This window comes from Trichoderma reesei, assembly GCF_000167675.1.
Source record: "Trichoderma reesei QM6a unplaced genomic scaffold TRIREscaffold_1, whole genome shotgun sequence".
Classification (NCBI taxonomy): domain Eukaryota; kingdom Fungi; phylum Ascomycota; class Sordariomycetes; order Hypocreales; family Hypocreaceae; genus Trichoderma; species Trichoderma reesei.
The window spans coordinates 1,677,173-1,692,455 of record NW_006711148.1 but is presented as its reverse complement, the minus strand read 5'-3'; the positions used below and the strand labels follow the sequence as shown (position 1 = coordinate 1,692,455).

The 15,283-nt window shown below is 53.7% G+C and overlaps 5 protein-coding genes across 5 annotated transcripts; 3 read left to right on the top strand and 2 right to left on the bottom strand.

Annotated features, from left to right (window-relative positions):
- Positions 1–119: 119 nt before the first annotated feature.
- On the top strand, positions 120–1,622 carry TRIREDRAFT_53605 (uncharacterized protein; the record flags this gene model as incomplete). The annotated part of the gene is made up of 2 exons (XM_006961643.1): positions 120–948; positions 1,024–1,622. The coding sequence occupies 2 exons, from the start codon at positions 120–122 to the stop codon at positions 1,620–1,622; spliced, it is 1,428 nt and encodes a 475-aa protein (XP_006961705.1).
- A 463-nt stretch (positions 1,623–2,085) lies between these two features.
- On the bottom strand, positions 2,086–3,481 carry TRIREDRAFT_54962 (iron permease-like protein; the record flags this gene model as incomplete). The annotated part of the gene is made up of 4 exons (XM_006961211.1): positions 2,086–2,370; positions 2,459–2,665; positions 2,789–3,187; positions 3,326–3,481. The coding sequence occupies 4 exons, from the start codon at positions 3,479–3,481 to the stop codon at positions 2,086–2,088; spliced, it is 1,047 nt and encodes a 348-aa protein (XP_006961273.1).
- A 2,420-nt stretch (positions 3,482–5,901) lies between these two features.
- On the top strand, positions 5,902–8,126 carry TRIREDRAFT_102820 (ferroxidase-like protein; the record flags this gene model as incomplete). Its single annotated transcript, XM_006961642.1, has 5 exons — positions 5,902–6,240; positions 6,349–6,843; positions 6,905–7,481; positions 7,560–7,785; positions 7,868–8,126. 5 exons carry the CDS (start codon positions 5,902–5,904, stop codon positions 8,124–8,126), a joined length of 1,896 nt encoding a protein of 631 aa, XP_006961704.1.
- Positions 8,127–9,202: 1,076 nt separating this feature from the next.
- On the bottom strand, positions 9,203–10,573 carry TRIREDRAFT_74026 (uncharacterized protein; the record flags this gene model as incomplete). Its single annotated transcript, XM_006961210.1, has 3 exons — positions 10,134–10,573; positions 9,667–10,043; positions 9,203–9,592 (listed from the first exon to the last, which is right to left on the bottom strand). Exons 1-3 carry the CDS (start codon positions 10,303–10,305, stop codon positions 9,203–9,205), a joined length of 939 nt encoding a protein of 312 aa, XP_006961272.1. The 5' UTR covers positions 10,306–10,573.
- A 1,458-nt stretch (positions 10,574–12,031) lies between these two features.
- On the top strand, positions 12,032–15,008 carry TRIREDRAFT_54071 (NAD+ synthase; the record flags this gene model as incomplete). Its single annotated transcript, XM_006961641.1, has 11 exons — positions 12,032–12,189; positions 12,263–12,466; positions 12,561–12,761; positions 12,876–13,012; positions 13,067–13,366; positions 13,562–13,969; positions 14,039–14,182; positions 14,240–14,306; positions 14,366–14,436; positions 14,595–14,635; positions 14,688–15,008. The coding sequence occupies 11 exons, from the start codon at positions 12,032–12,034 to the stop codon at positions 15,006–15,008; spliced, it is 2,052 nt and encodes a 683-aa protein (XP_006961703.1).
- Positions 15,009–15,283: the final 275 nt, after the last annotated feature.

Sequence of the window (15,283 nt, the reverse complement as noted above, 5' to 3'; positions counted from 1 at the left end):
CAACTCTGCACTTCCTCCTCCACCACAACCACGCAAACAGCTGCTCAACACTCTAGCCTGTCGGAACTTGTCCCTTCTCCTCTTGCATGTCGACGACATCATCCTTCCACCCTTGAGGTATGGACGAGGCTGCGGCAGCGCCCGCAGAGGCCGAGGCCGAGGCTTCGAGCGCCAAATTAGAGCGCCTGGGACTAGGACCAGAAGTCGTCGCCGTAGCCAATGCCGGCGACATCATCCTCGACGTCACATTCGAGACGTCCAAGGAGACGCTCCGCAAGTCCAGCAGGGCTTCGGCGTACGCGGCCAAGAAGCCGGCCGGCGCTCCCCAGCCCACGCTCAAGACCAAGGTGCGGGTGGCCTACCGCGTCAGCCAGGCCGCTCTCAAGAAGCACTCCAAGTACTTCAACAACCTGCTGTCCAACGCCTCGTTCCGCGAGGCCGGCCTCATCGCAGAGGCACACAAGAAGCTCGCAGAGAAGAAGATCAAGCCGGCAGAGGCTGACGCCGCGGACCTGCCGTGGATCACCATCACGGATGACGACGAAGCCACCAAGGCCGCGGGCCGCGAGCATGCGTTTGAGGACATGCTCCGAATCATGCACCAAAAGCCGCCCAAGACGGCGAGAGTGGCCCTCCAAGACGCCGCCACGATTGCTATTCTCGCGGATCGCTTCGACTGCATCACCCTCGTGGCTCGCTCCATCCTTAATGGGGTGCGCTGGCCAGCCACGACTACAAAGCCCTATACTGACGAGAGCGGCCGCATCACAGACGCCGAGGAGGTCTTGCGGCAGAAGGTCCTCGTTTCCCTGCTCCTTGGCAGCGGCATGAGGCTGCATCAAGCGGCGCGAGAGCTCATTACGAGGGGATCTCGCCTCTGGAGCGAATTTCAGGACCGCGATGAGACTCTGACGGCTGCGTGGTGGCATTTGCCCGACGGCATTGAGGGTAAGTGACGACTGGCCAAGACGTCCATGACATTATTCATTTCACATGAAGAACTCGACTAACAAGGCACCATAGAGGAACTGCAGTACCGCAGACAATGCGTACTGAACACCATTGCGTCCGCCCAACGCCACTTCCTCGATTTGTACTGCTCCAAGGACCTTCAATGCAAGCTGGGCTACGACTCCAGCGTTGCATGCGACTCCTTTCAGCTGGGCCAGATGGTTAAATTTCTAACATCCAAAAACCTCCTGTACCTCGTGGACTACACCCCGGCGTCCCTAGAGAGGGTGCCCGACGCTGCCACGGTCAACATCGACGAGCTGCTCGTCACTCTAAAGGGGTGCCCCGGCTACCAGGTTGACAAGAATCACACCAACTGCGGCCTTCGAACTCGCCTGGAACCCATCGTCGACTACATCCGGGCCATGCTGTCGGCGAGCGGCACGTCCATTGCGCACGCCGACTGGAAGAAGCGTCGGTCCGAGGTATCGTGGACGATGCTCAGAGACGGCCAAGCAACAGGCGACACGGCCGAAGAACCACGAATGTTTGTATTCACTCGGTCGGTGGCTAATGACCAGCGGCTGCGTTACGAGAATGCCATGTACACTGATCGGCTGTCTAAGAGTCTATTCACGGCCAGTTCGTGGGATTGGACGCCCGAGGCTTAACGCTGGGTGACAAGAGTCGCCGACGGCTCTTGGTTTTTTTTTTCTTTCTTTTTTCCAGAGAAGTTCAAGACCAGATAAATCGGAACGCGGAACAGGGATTCTTTCAACGGAGCAAGGATAAGGCCCAGTTTGTGGGCGTATGGTGCGTATCGCGATTGCTTGATAGAATCACGCGCAAACATGTATATCAGGTATGGAGACGACAATGCTGCTCTAAGATTCGAAAGAAATACCGAATGAGGGTATATGTTCGTGACGAGGCAGGGTTTCATGACAGCGTGAAGGTCAAAATCTTCCAAGGGAGAGGGTATGAGGGTATATATTCATCATGTTCATTACGAGATAACTTTTTTTATGACGACGCAGAGCTTAGGACACTTTATATGACCGTAAATCAACACAACATCACCAATATACATCTCATGTGTGACAGCAACATCCTTTCTGTTCCCCTTGTGACTGCTCAGTTGAGAGCGGTGGTCTTCTCAGAGACGTTCTTCGTCTCGGCGACATCGTGGCTCTCACTCCCGCTGCGAGCCTCGGTGTCGGAGGGGACGGCCGCCTTGGCCTTTTGGAAGGGCCATCGTCCCTTTGTCTCGTGGAACCGGATGAGGATGAAGGAGGCCATGACGAAGAGCCAGTAGAGGTTGTACGAGATGACGGAGCCGTAGGTGGCGGAATTTGTCCAGCCGAGGATGGCTTGGAAGATGCCCCAGCCGCCGTTGTTGGGGACGTTGGGGTTGCAGCACTATTTGCAAAACCTTCCGTGTTAGCCTTGTTGTTGCTGTTGTGAAAGGGATCCTTTTTTTTGTTGGAGCCGGATGAGGTTGACTTACGTTGACGTGCCACACGACGTTATCAATGTCGTATGATCCCGGGCCAGAGCCGAGCTCGGAGGCGTCACTGCCGACAATCTTGTTCCATTTGCCCTGTTCCAGGGACCAGACGGCGCGGGAAAAGAGGCCGGCGCCGACGAGATATAGTAGGCAGGTGGACGCGACGAGGAAGTATTGCAGCTTCGTCGATGACCCTCCCCTATGGGTCTGTATTAGCCACGATTCTCACTTCTATGGATAAGATGGGAAAAGGAGGGCGGATCGAGGACGGCTTTTCACTTACTTGTACAGGAGATAGCCCACGACGCCACCAACAAGCAGGCCAATGACGACAGGCAGCGGCACGGCATACGCGGGGGCCGAAAAGGTGACACCGGCAACGAAGACGACGGCCTCGATGCCCTCGCGCAGGACGGTGATGAAGGGCAAGAAGAACATGGCGTACTTCTCGAGGACCTGGGCGAACCAGCCGCGGTCGGAGGAGCGGACCTTGATGGGGCTTTCGATGGCCTTTGCGAGCTTGACGCGCCACTTGTCCTGCATCTTGCCGATGCGCAGGAGGGCGGCGCCCATGAGGGTGATGATGATGGAGGCGACGAGGGAGAAGGCGCCCTCGTAGTACTGCTCGGACTGGTCCCAGGTGTTGGAGCCGACGGTGTAGAAGACGCCGATGAGGGCGGCGGCGATGATCATGCAGAGCAGGAAGCCTGTTGCGACGCCGATCCAGATCTTTTTTTTGGTGGCGGCGTGTTAGCGAGGACGTTTTTAATGAAAGTAGCTACGGACAAGAACAAGAAGAAGAAGAAGATGATGATGATGAATAAATGATGGGTGAGGCGTGAAGAAAAGGGTGATTGGGGTGTTTACCTGCGCTCGCAGCTTCTTGTAGACGTTGCGGTCGGCATTGGGCCCGTCGAGCGTCTGCTTGAGAAAGGCGAGCAGGACGGAGACGATGATGACCGTCTCCAGCGTCTCGCGGAAGACGACGAGGAAGACGGGGACGGAGAAGACGTCCTTGGCCATTGTGAGGAGCAGTGTGTCACTACCGCGAGCAGAAGAGTGAGAAGGGGGATGATCAGAGAGAGAAAGGAAAGAAATGGGAAGACGAAGAATGAGAGGCGAGACGAGGGGGATATCGACTTCAATACAAAAAGGCAACTGCTGGGGATGAAAGACGGCGGTGTCGGCAGCAATAAAGAAGCAGCCAAAGAGCCGCAGAACAAGACACGGGCGAGAAGAAAAAGATGGAGCATGGGCAAGACCAGAGAGTGAGAGTACCTAGGTAGTAACAGAGAGTGACAGAGAGTCTCAGCCCCGGCCCAATTCAATCGACCGGGTCCATCGTGCCTCGTCCGACTCGGATCAGATAAGCTTGATGGGGAACTTTGTCCACAAGGTTATTGTTACTAGTACTACTGTATGTATGTATGTAGTAGTACTACTTTGGTGGAAGCACATGTGTGTGTGTGTCTCGGGTCCCGCTCTTTTGTTTCTTGTTTTCTCTCTCCACTCCCGTACACTAGCCGGGATGATGGTTCGAGCGAGACAAAACAAATTGTCGACGAGGAAGGGAAGAAAAAAACTTCATGTGGTCTGGTGCTACTACCATGTAGTAGTAGTACTACTACTACTAGCATGAGGTGGGAATAGAGCGGCTAAAGAGAAACGTGAAGGGCAGGTGGAAAAGTCACGAACCGAATTATTCCGCGAGTACGGATACCATGTTCAAAAGGATGTACCGTGGGCCATTCATTACCTGATGGGCTGCCGGCAAAGCGCCGAGGCTGAACGATCTGTGACTGTGATATTCTGACTCGGGGGTGTGGTGTAAGTGATAGGCTCGTGTGCACCGTAACAGTACAGGCAACTGTCGGCAGAAGTCGTCAGCCGAGGTGGATGCCGAGCAGAGAGAGATGGCTGCCAAGAAAAGTTATCTGATCCGAGAAAGTGGCATCTCTTGGCCATTTTGCCGAATTATCCTGGCGTCTTGGCTGCCCGAGACGTGCCTGGTAGCGATGAGAGCTCTGTCAAAACTCGTACATACGAACCACAACACCGAAATATTTCCCTGCCGTGTCATGGATACAAAGACAAATTTTTTCATGAGGGCTCCATCGCAAGGGACAATTCTTTGCGCGCCATTTTTGCAGCTCGGACCCCGTCCTGTAACACATTCAGCCAACAACTCAGACGACCCTTGAGATGCCAAGAGAAAAAAAGTCCCGGATGTTTCCAGCTTTCCCTCATGATCTTATCTGATCCGACTAACGATTATCAATCAGCCCACCATCAGCTGCAGCCCCGCATGAAACACCGCTACTATTGGCTATACTCACAGAGAGTGGAGCAATAACTGATCTCTTAGCGGTGCTATGTAGCCAATCACGGACGCCAATTCAGCCAAGAATTATGCTTGAACCGGCTTTCGCCCGCCTTTCTTATTTTCTCCTCTAATAATAGGACCCTACATACATATATACATGTACAGGTACAGGTACAGGTACAGGTACAGTAACATCTTCCCGTCCGTTTCTTATTCTTCCTCTCTTACCTAGGCTAATTACATACGAGTATCAATGCCTGCTAAAAGCTCGTGAACGGATCACCCACCATGTGGAAATGCCCGCTGTTGCAACGTGCTTCTTTTTCTGGGCCGAGGGCCGTTACCCACAGCGCAAACAAACACCGCAAATCAAGGTTGTGTACTTAGCTTATTTGTATGCATGATCCTTGTTCTTTTTTCTCCTGTGGCCTCTCTTCGTCTCGTTGGGGTTGAGTTTTCTTTTTCCCTCTTTTGTCTTTCCTGATGGAGTCTCTCGCTGCCAGCCGGAGGAACTGTAGAGCCCGGTCCGTTCGTCTAAGACGGTGGACACAAGTAGAGCGAGACCTTGTGTCGCATCCAAGAGCCCCAATCTTGACCCTGTTTAGCAAGCAATATGTACTGTACTTTTCCAAGTGTATCCGTATGTAGTACCTTACCTAGATGGAGCATCAGCTGGGTGACTCTTCTTTTTTTTCTTCTTTTCTTTAACCCCCCTCTCCCTCGACGGTGGAGCGGGTTGCAGGACTAGCTGGTCGATGGCGGGCTTTTGCACCGAGCCCACATGCAACCATCTCGCTGCCTTTATCAATCTCTCGGGCGATAATCGGACGGCTTTCTTCAGCTTTTCATCCTTCGTTGACTCGGCATTTGAAGGCTGTCGAGCGTGAGAAGCCCGGCTGTATCCTTCCAGCTCGTGCCTCTGCTCGCTTCTCCTCCTCCATCTCTTCCATCCTCCACCCTCTTGCCACCCCCCCTCCATCCCTTGATCCCTTTTTAACCGTCTGCTCTGCTCTGTCCTGGAGACGTTGGAGAAAGAGAGAGAGAGAGAGAGCTGAGCCGGCTGCTTGTCTACACTTCTCTCAGCGATATATCCTCTAGGGAGACGATCCGCCCAGCAGACATGAACAGCTTCACGCGGCTGCTGCTCGCCGCCGCCTCTCTGGGCGTCGCCAGCGCGGCCACGGTCAAGTATGACTTCAACATCACTTGGGTCACGGCCAACCCTGACGGAGCCTTTGCGCGCCCCGTCATTGGCATCAACAACCAATGGCCCATTCCTCGCATTGAGGCCAACATTGGCGACCGCATCGTCGTCAACGTCAACAACCAGCTCGGCAACCAGTCGACGTCGCTGCACTTTCACGGCCTGTACATGAACGGCAGCACGCACATGGACGGGCCTGTGGGCGTGTCTCAGTGCGCGATTCCTCCTGGCCATTCCTTTACGTACGACTTCACTGTAAGTTTGGGTCACTTTTTTCATGTTGTTTGTCTCTTTTGCTCTGGATGGAGGAGAGAGCCGTATAAGTCGTTACAAGCCGTATTCTGACCTGAAGCTGTACTGCAGATTGACCAACCTGGCACATATTGGTATCACTCCCACCACAATGCGCAGTATCCCGACGGTCTCCGTGGCCCTCTTGTCATCCACGACCCCAAGTTCCCCTACAGGAAGGAGGTGGACCAGGAGCTTGTCCTGACCCTCTCGGACTGGTACCACGACCAGATGGCTACCCTTCTCCCGGCTTTCCTGTCCAAGAACAACCCGACTGGTGCTGAGCCCGTGCCCAAGGCGGCCTTGATGAACGAAACTCAAAACTTGACCGTGTCTGTCGAGCCCAACACGACGTACATGTTCCGAGTCGTCAACATTGGTGCCTTTGCCGGCCAGTACCTCTGGATCGAGGGCCACACCATGCGCATCGTCGAGGTGGACGGCGTCTACACCGAGCAAGCCGAGGCCGAGATGGTCTACATCTCTGCCGCTCAGCGTGTCAGCTTCCTCCTGACCACCAAGAACGACACCTCTGTCAACTTTCCCATTGTTGCCAGCATGGACACTGTAAGGATATCACCCCTTAAAAAGCAGCGTCATTGTCATTGGTACTAACCCAGAATCACAGACTCTCTTTGACACTCTGCCAGAGGACCTCAACTACAACGTCACCGGCTGGTTGACGTACGACTCCAAGGCCACCCTCCCCGAGCCCGCCCTCGTTGACGAGCTCGCCCCCTTTGACGACATGGACCTTGTGCCCTACGACAAGATGGAGCTGCTCCCCGAGCCAGACCAGGTCGTCGAGCTCGACGTCATCATGGACAACCTCAAGGACGGCAAGAACTACGCCTTCTTCAACAACATCACCTACACCCATCCCAAGGTCCCCTCCCTGTACACCGCCCTCTCCGCCGGCGACCTCGCAGACAACGCCGCCGTCTACGGCGAGTACACCCATCCATTTGTCCTCAAGAAGGGCGAGATTGTGCAGATTGTCGTCAACAACCTCGACTCCGGTCGCCACCCGTTCCATCTCCACGGCCACGCCTTCCAGGCCATCCACCGCTCTGAGGAAGAAGCCGGTACTTTTGAAGACGAGGCCCTCTCCGAGAGCGACTACAAGGCCGTTCCCATGCGACGAGACACCCTCGTCATCTGGCCCAACGGCAACATTGTCATGCGCTTCAAGGCCGACAACCCTGGTAACGTCTTTTTCCATTCTCCCACCCCCCCTGTTTTTGTGGACATGTTTCCCTAACAATGGAGTTTTTGCTTCTAAGGTGTCTGGCTCTTCCACTGCCACATCGAATGGCACGTCGCCTCCGGCCTTCTCGCCACCTTTGTCGAGGCCCCCCTCGACATCCAGAAGCAGTTCACCATCCCCGACGACCACCTCGCCGTCTGCGACGCCGGAGGCGTCCCCACCAAGGGCAATGCCGCCGGCAACACGGCCGACTTCCTTGACCTGACGGGCGAGAACAAGGCCCCCGGCACCATCCCCGGCGGGTAAGCATAACACAACCCCCCCCCCCTTTTCCCTGTACCCTATGGGAATTAGAAGTTCAACTGACATGGATCTTGTCAACAGCTTCACTCCCCGCGGCATCGTCGCCCTCGTCTTCAGCTGCATCACCGGCGTCCTCGGCGTCATCGTCGTCGCCTGGTACGGCCTCTCCACGCCCCTCGAGCTCGTCCCGGCGGGCGTCACCCGCATCGTCGAGACTTCGGACGGCGTCGCTGGTGAGCATTCGTCTGCTGCTGCTGCTGCTGCTGCGGGCCAGAATGAGTCTGGGGCTGCGGTCTCGTCGGGCAATGATGCTACCGGAGCTGCAGCTCTGAGAAGCTGAGAAGGATGAGCTTTCTTTTTATACCTGGAGTTGTGTCTTGGCTGTGGAGGTATATACCTTATGAATGGATCGGATATGAGGATGCTTGCGTGATGTGTGGTTGGGGTGGAAAATATGTTGGTGATAAGCTCATGCCGTGTAATGAAGTACCTACTTAAATAGAAAAGTCTGAGATACCCATATCTAACATGTCTTGTCTTGAAAGATTTTGACGACTTTCCCCCCTTCATGCAAGAAAGGACTTATACTCTCTACGTGCAGTAGTAAGCAAGCTGTAACATTATCGTGAATCCAATGAATGACTACAAAGAATGATCAAGCAAGGAAGAGCCCTTGTCACGTAGTATAAATAAACATACAACGAAAAAAATCGAGTAACAGACAAAGTACTGACGTGTTTTGGCCAGACAGCACACAGCGGCATCTTACAGAAAGGCTTGAGAAAAGGTAATCTATTGAAGAACCAAAAAAAGAAAGAAGATCAAAAGAACGTAATAAGTAACACAAAGGTGGCTATCAAATCAGCTCTTCCTTCTTGAAAAGAAAATCACCCGTTATTTTTCCTTCGTTTTCATATCCCTTCCACCTATTCGCCCACACCATTGTATATATGAGGGCAGAATTCAGTAGTTTCAACATCCGCTACCCATTGGTTGTTGTTGTTGTTGTTATTGTTGAGCCCCAGTGTACGCCAAGCCATGCAATTCCATTATTAACAGCCGCTTCTCGTGGATGAGAAGCATCATCCTCAAGAAAAGGCTGACGCTGTGTGTTCCACCAAGACAACTACCATGTTGCCCGAAAACATTCGAGAAAAAAAAAGGACGGGGCTCAGAAAGCCAGACTCGTTTGCCTGCTTCTGCCCGAGCTAAACAGACAATTTCCTTCGACTCTGTAATATTCCTCCAACACATACGGCCTGTACATGCCGAGCATCTTCATATACTCCTCATCTGTTTGGTAGCTCATTGACTGCCTCATATGTATCCTCACACTCCAATGTCGTCCGGTAGCTCATCATTTGCTTGACCTGCCTTGTGACAAGCACTGATGGTCTACTCCGAATAGACGCTCAATCAAGCCGCTCGAGCCTTCTTGTTGAGTCCCTTGGCCTTGCGTGTCTTGATGTCAACCTCAGCAAGCCACTTGCTCGCCTTGACCAGCTGCACCACATTGATAATTTGCTTGGCCAGCATGATGGGGAAGCTGATACCGGTAATGACCCAGGGCACGGTGGAGTCCATCTTGTTCGCTCGGGCAAATTCGAGGGCGGCGGCGCTGAAGGGATCGGGGAACAGCTGTCGGAGCAGAGACGTGTTGACCGGGACGCCAGGCTGGATCAGGCCACCGCTGGTCTCCTCCACGCTCTTGATGAGGTGAGGCGAGAGGAGGGGCGACGAGAAGGACAGGAGATAGAGCGCAATGAAGAAGACTTCGTTGAAGAGGCAGAAGATGAAGAGTACGGTCTGAAGCGAATTGGGTCAGCAATCACACAACACCTAGACGGCGGGGGGGAAATCGGAGATCGGGGCATGCGAACCTTGTTGGTGTAGTACAAGTTCAGCAGCCAGCTCTGGCTCTTGTCAATGTTCTTGTGGCTCGAGTCGGTGCCGCCAACCACCAGGGTGGCATACATGTGCATGTAGTGGCTGGAGAAGTCGAGCGCAATCAGGCCCTGGAAGATGATGGCCCATCGGGGAAAAGCCGAAGACAGAAAGACGAGCAAGCACGAGGTGGTGCAGCGGTCGGTGACCATGTCCAGGACGGCGCCGAACCGGGTCGACTGGTTAAAGGCCCTGGCGGCATATCCGTCGAGGGCGTCGAGCAAGCACGAGATGCTGTAGAGCAGGGAGCACGTGCGAGGGTGCAGCGGCATGTAGTACAGGGACGCAATGGCGAGGACGATTCGGCAGTATCCTGGCAGCCAAGCAAGGCGTCAGCAACGAGTCGCCACATGTCTTCTTTGCTCCCGTCACGGAGCCTGTGCCATCGAGACGAGGCGCATACCTATGATGTTGGGCCAGAACAAGAAAATGTTCTCGTCCGGGTCAGAGTCCGAAGCTTCCGGCGCATCGCGAGCTGAGCCGTTGCCGTCCACGACAACCGCCGCCCGGTCGTCGTCAGAGCCGTGCTCAAGCTTTTCCTGGGCGGCCCGCCGTCGAGTCCGAGGTGCCGACATGATATTGGAGGGAGGAGAGCGAGAGGTGCTGTCGCGAGGCTGAACCAGCAATGATGGGAGGAGCAGAGCTGCCAAACGAAGAAGCTCGCGTGATTAAAGGCCGAGAGACGTGGCGGCGTCTCTTTATGTATATACGCCTGGGCAAAGCCCGGAGGAGTCGCAGATGGAGGGGCTCGAGGCTGGCAGCGGCACAAGAGGTGGGCGGCAGCAGAAAACAGCAGCAGGACCTGCGGTTGACGAGAGTAGATGCGGGCGTCTGGCGGAGGAAGATGTAGGAATTTGCTGGGCGACTGAGCGGATGTGAATGGAACTGTGTAGACAAGAAGTCGCAGAACTCAGGAGAGCTTGATTGGGGAAAAGCACAGCTCCAGCCTTATTAGCACCAACTTACCTTTAGTGGGAGCAGCAGCAGCAGCAGTCCGTGGTGGCGGACACGGTGTCGCAAATGGCCGTTTGGCGGGCGGCCCGGTGCCAAAGTCGGTGCTCAGCCCTGCACCGCCAGCGTGGATCGACTGCGGCTGCACGCTGTGGTGCGCCAAATGAGTCTAGCGCGGCAGGTGTGAAACTGCTGCTGTGGTACCTGTCATTTATGCCTTGTACCTCTCGTAGGTGTTAATTGATGAGCGGCCTCAATCTCCGGCTTGTGCTCTAGGTAGATAGGTAGGGAATGAATGGGTGGTTCAATGTTAGCAGCATCAGCTTTAATTTGCACCACGAAGGGAGTCATCAGAGGGTGTGTGAGGCTTCGCCTCGGCCGTCACCGAATGATGATTGCTTCTTAGACTTGCTTCGCTGGCAGCCATCCTCAGCCTCCATTCCTCTGGCCTCTTGTACCACGGCTGAATCTTCGTTCCGCCGTGGCTTCATGTTTGACGCGCAAACGGCAGTGATGCAGCCCCCAGTCCGTAATTTCGGGAGGGCCTACTATACTAATTACAAAGTATTGCGAGGACGTCACCACCGAGCGAGGGCTCCATGGCTGCCTCCTTCGACAATACATCTAGAATTTCAGGCAACGGCCATGCTTACCTACCTATTGCCGAACGAATATCATTGGTGGTAATACTGGTGAGGCAGACATGGACGGGCATTGACATGTTGCTGAAGCTTGGAGTTGCACAGCCTGGAAAGGCTAAGGAGTGGCTGCCTTACCCAGCATCCAGCCAATGCATACATGCCAGACAATTCTGCCAATGTAATCACTGTTTGCTACAGAGGAGAGTCTTTTAAACCTCTGCTACTATCGCTATATCTTTCTAGCCTTGCGATACGTATGCTATACCTTTTGTTCTATGTGACGTGGGGCCACTCCCAAAAAGCTTCGGTGTCGCTCGGCATCTTCAGCTTGAACCATTTCAATTGGCTTCTTTGCATGAGTGCATTGAACAACAGCTGTACCGTGGCGGACAGGATCAACTATTCAACCTGAATTGAGTATACCTACACAGATAGCCACGTAACTCGTGTGTCATTCGATCAGCATCGCCATGTGGAGACCAAGTTTTGGCGTCTTATAGACATTGTCAAAGTGTGTGCAAAAGGATGATGCTCGGCATCTCGCTCTTACTTAAGCAAGACCCGGTTTACATACAGCTCGACTTTAGTCCAAGTGGAAGGCATAACATCACCCCTCATTGACTCAAATGGAGCACGTCTGCTTCTTCTCATCCTACACACATTCTGCTGCCAATTGAGCTTCTGGCTTGTTCCTCCCTGGTGCTTGAAGATGGCGCATCTCATCACTCTCGCAACCTGCTCCCTCAACCAGTGGGCGCTGGACTGGGAGGGCAACCTCGAGAGAATCCGCACCAGCATCCTCAAGGCCAAAGAAGCCGGGGCAACTTTGCGAACAGGGCCCGAGTTGGAAATCAGCGGCTATGGATGGTAGGCTACGCCATCTCATCACCCTGAATGCGCTGAAACGGTCGAGCGAGTACTAGTACTAACCTGTGGGCAGTCTTGACCACTTCCTCGAGTCTGACGTCTATGACCATGCCATGGATATGCTCTTCAAGATCCTGACGGATACCTCTCTCCATGGCATTCTCATCGATGTCGGCCTTCCGATCATGCATCGGGGCTGCAGATTCAACAGTCGTGCCATCATACTCGACGGGAAGCTCATATGCCTTCGCCCCAAGCTGTATCTGGCCAACGATGGGTGAGTTTGATGGTTGTGTCTCGTGATGGGAGTCGTCTAGATGACGGCCCGAGAATCATCAGGGGTGAAACAGCCGACTGACATATTGCAACAGAAACTTCAGAGAAAACCGATTCTTCACTCCCTGGCACCGCCCCAGACACGTTGAGATGCACAATCTGCCGCCTCAACTACAGGAGCACCAGGGTGTTCGGCAGGTCCCCATTGGCGACGTCATCTTGTCTCTCAACGACACGACGCTTGCGGCCGAAACCTGCGAGGAGCTCTTCACCCCTCAGGCACCACACATCAACATGTACGTCTTGTTCCTGCAACGACGAGTGCCTTTCGCCATCACGTTATTGAAGGCTTGCTCTATATGACCTCATCTTCCCAGCTCCGTTACCTGCATCCGCTGACAGTTTCCCAGGGGCTTGAACGGTGTTGAAATCTTCACAAACAGCTCGGGATCTCATCACAGCTTGCGCAAGCTCAACGAAAGAATCGCCTTGATTCAAGAGGCAACGCGAAAGAATGGCGGCATCTATCTCTACGCCAACCAATCGGGTGGGTTGGAAGAAAGCGCAGTCCATTGGCCTTTTCCCCGCTGACCATTCGTAGGCTGTGATGGCGACCGGCTACTCTACGACGGATGCTCAATGATCATGGTCAATGGCGAGATTGTCGCCCAGGGCTCGCAGTTCAGCCTGGAGGACGTTGAAGTGGTGACGGCAACGGTCGACCTCGAGGAGGTGCGGGCACACCGCTGCGCCCCGTCTCGAGCCTTCCAAGCCATGCAGGCGCCAGCCTACGACAGGATCGAAGTCGACTTTCGTCTTACGCATGAGACCACCAGCATCATGGAGATTCCCACGCCAACCCGGCCACCAAGATATCACCTCCCAGAGGAGGAGATTGTACGTGACTTGGCTAGATTGTCCACAATTACATGTTGGAAGCAAGCCGCTGACTATAAACGCTCAATAGGCTCTCGGCCCGGCATGCTGGCTGTGGGATTATCGTGAGTTTCTGGTCTATCCCTTTAGGCGTTGAACATAGATGTTCATCTACGCCGTCAACCGTAAGGAGCACATGCACTAACATGTACTTCAAAAGTCCGACGAAGCAAAATGGCAGGCTACCTGGTACCCCTCTCAGGAGGCATCGACTCATGCGCCACGGCAACCATTGTATACAGCATGTGTCGACTCGTCGTTCAGGCTGTCAAGGACGGCAACAAGGAAGTCATTGCTGACGTCAAGAGAATTGCCGCCTTCTCCGATAAGCTTCCTGACACTCCTGAGGAGTTTTGCAACCAAATCTTCCATACTATCTATATGGGCATGGCCAACCAGAGCAGCAAGGAGACTCGACAGCGCGCCCAGGACCTCGCTAAACGTATCGGAAGCTACCATACCGACTTGAACATTGACGACACCTATCATGCCACCAAGAATCTGCTCACGCAAGGCACGGGTTTCGAGCCCAAGTTTAAGGTGCATGGAGGATCAAACACTGAAAACTGTATGCTCTCCTATCTGCCAATTGTCAATAATTGGGTGACCCTTGAGGATGGGGCGCTGACATTCACAGTGGCATTGCAAAATATTCAGAGCCGCTCACGCATGGTCATTGCCTACTACTATGCGCAAATGCTGCCAATGGTTCGACAGCGTCCTGGGGGAGGCAGTCTGCTGGTTCTGGGCTCCAGCAACGTGGATGAATGTCTTCGAGGATGTAAGTTGTGACGCGTTGTTCCTCAGAAAATATGTATGCTGATAGTCTCGGGCACAGACCTCACGAAATACGACTGCAGTTCGGCGGATATCAATCCCATCGGATCCATCAGCAAGTCCGACCTGTAAGTACAATGCGGAAACAAGACGTAACTGGGTGATGATGCTGATATACATTTAACAGCAAACGCTTCATTGCCTGGGCAAGCAAAAACCTCGATATGCCAATCTTGGAGGACTTTATTCACGCTATTCGTAAGTCAACATGTGACATGTTATGTTACGCTTACTGACGACAGATTAGCTACGGCCGAGCTTGAGCCCATCACTGAAAACTACGTCCAAAGCGATGAAGGTACGTAAAGGCTACGTCTGGTGATGGAAGCATTTTCTAATCTGACAAAAAATTGCAGTTGATATGGGCATGACATACGATGAATTGTCACGCTTCGGTGTAAGTAAAGCTCTTCCAACAGGACTGGGTAATAGCTAATCAGCTCTTGTAGACACTACGCAAGCAGCACAATCTGGGGCCGTATGGAATGTTCCTGAGGCTGCTCAACGAATGGGGTGGCCACGGCAAACTGAGCCCGCGCGAGATTGCCGACAAGGTCAAGCGCTTCCACCATTACCATTTCATCAACAGACATAAGCAGACTGTGGCGACGCCTGCCTACCACGCGGAATCCTACTCTCCAGACGATCACAGATTCGATCTTCGTCCCTTTCTTTACCCGCCTGCGTTCGCGAGCTGGTCGTTCAAGAAGATAGACGAGAGGGTGGAGGCTCTGGAAAAGGCGATGAAGCGGGGTCAAACAATAAGGTAAAGGAGGAGTTACTACATGCACAGAATTAAAATAGATGCTCCTTCATGGCCGGATGCTGTGCTATCCGGAATTGTGTGTTGTGTCTCGTTGAGATTTGAGCTGTCTCCTCCAGACGTGGTCAGTGGCCTTGTCCAAAACTCGCACGCTCACACCATTCACCCGACATTCGGCTCCGGGCTGATTGTGACTTGTAACATTTCATCAACTGCCACCTCACCCATTGGCTATCACCATGGACAACGAGTCAGGCTACTTAGATACTCATGGGTACAGCC